This window comes from Chaetura pelagica, unplaced genomic scaffold (genome assembly GCF_000747805.2).
Source record: "Chaetura pelagica isolate M959 unplaced genomic scaffold, ChaPel_1.0 scaffold2440, whole genome shotgun sequence".
NCBI classification, from domain to species: Eukaryota; Metazoa; Chordata; class Aves; order Apodiformes; family Apodidae; genus Chaetura; species Chaetura pelagica.
This window is the reverse complement of record NW_009951892.1, coordinates 12,017-13,177: the sequence shown is the minus strand read 5'-3', so window position 1 is coordinate 13,177 and position 1,161 is coordinate 12,017. Positions and strand designations below refer to the sequence as shown.

The following is a 1,161-nucleotide window of genomic DNA, read 5'->3' as shown; positions in this document are numbered from 1 at the left end:
CGCAGGCGGTGGGTCAGGTACTCCAGCTCGTACATCTGCGCGCCGGGGACGTAGTGGAACGAGACCGACAGGTCTGAGCAGCACTGGGGACCCTGGGGGGACACGGGTGGGGCTGGGGGGACAGCAGGGACCCAGTCCTCCCCCAGTTGGTGCCCAGGGCAAGGGGTTTGGGAGGAGCAGAGACCATGGTGGGGGGGTCACAGGGGGTCACAGCCCCATGTGGGGGAATGTGGGCACAGAGCAGGGGACACCAAAGTACTGGGGGGGACACCACAGTGAGAGGACGATGGTCCTGCCTGGGGACTGTGATTGCGGATGGTGGGGATAGCATCGCCAAGGGGCATGGACAGGCCCACGTATGGGGACTGTGGCTGTGGGAGGTGGGTGGTGGCCATGCAAAGGACATTGTATCATATGAGGATGGTGACCAAGTACTGTGGGGGCGCTTGGCCATGGCTGAGGATGGTGGTCACCTGAGGAGGAAGGTGGCTATCGGAGGAGGACAGTGGCCACACAAGGAAGATGGTGGCCATGCCCTGCAGGGACAGCTGGCTATGGCTGAGGATGGTGGCCATGCTTGGAGGATGGTGGCCATCTGAGGACAGTGGCCATGTGAGGAAGATGGTGGCCACTCACTGCAGGGACAGCTGGCTGTGGCTGAAGGTGGTGGCCCTCTGAGGAGGATGGTGACCACAGCAAGGGGTCTGTGGCCACACACCGTGGGGACAAGCTGACCATGTGACAGCTCATTGCTGTGCGTGGGGAACCATGACCACGAGTGGGGAACCTCTAGCCACACCTGGGGACCTGGTGGCCACCACGGAGCTCCACCCCTGCAGACAGGCCAGAGGAGGGACCTCCCAGACCAGGGGGACACAGAGGGACACCCAGGGTGCCACATACCTCCACAACAGGGTAGAAGCTGTAGCTGCGGTACCAGAAGCTCACGGAGAAGTGGTGGGTGAGGTGGGTCTCGAGTGAGAAGGGGTGGAAGGTCTCTCGGCCTTGGGGGTCCCGCGAGTCTCCCACCTCCACCCCCAGCTTCTCCAGGCACTGGCCCAGGGCCACGTCCTCCACGGCGCTGGTGTGGTCACAGGTGCCAGAGGCCACGGCCCCCACGAAGCGCTGCAGGGACTCCCTGCTGAGCACGTAGCCGGCGCC

At 64.2% G+C, this 1,161-nt stretch overlaps 1 protein-coding gene across 1 annotated transcript in view; it reads right to left on the bottom strand.

Moving 5' to 3' along the window:
• Positions 1 to 2: 2 nt before the first annotated feature.
• The window catches only part of LOC104385493 (glycoprotein-N-acetylgalactosamine 3-beta-galactosyltransferase 1-B-like), a gene marked incomplete at its 3' end in the record, with an annotated part of 3,178 nt that continues 2,019 nt past the window's right edge, over positions 3 to 1,161 (bottom strand). Inside the window, exons 3-4 of the mRNA XM_009993963.1 lie at positions 904 to 957; positions 3 to 92 (exon numbers count right to left, since the gene is read on the bottom strand). Of these exons, the coding sequence (XP_009992265.1) occupies positions 3 to 92; positions 904 to 957 (144 nt within the window). The remainder of the gene's footprint in view (positions 93 to 903; positions 958 to 1,161) is intronic.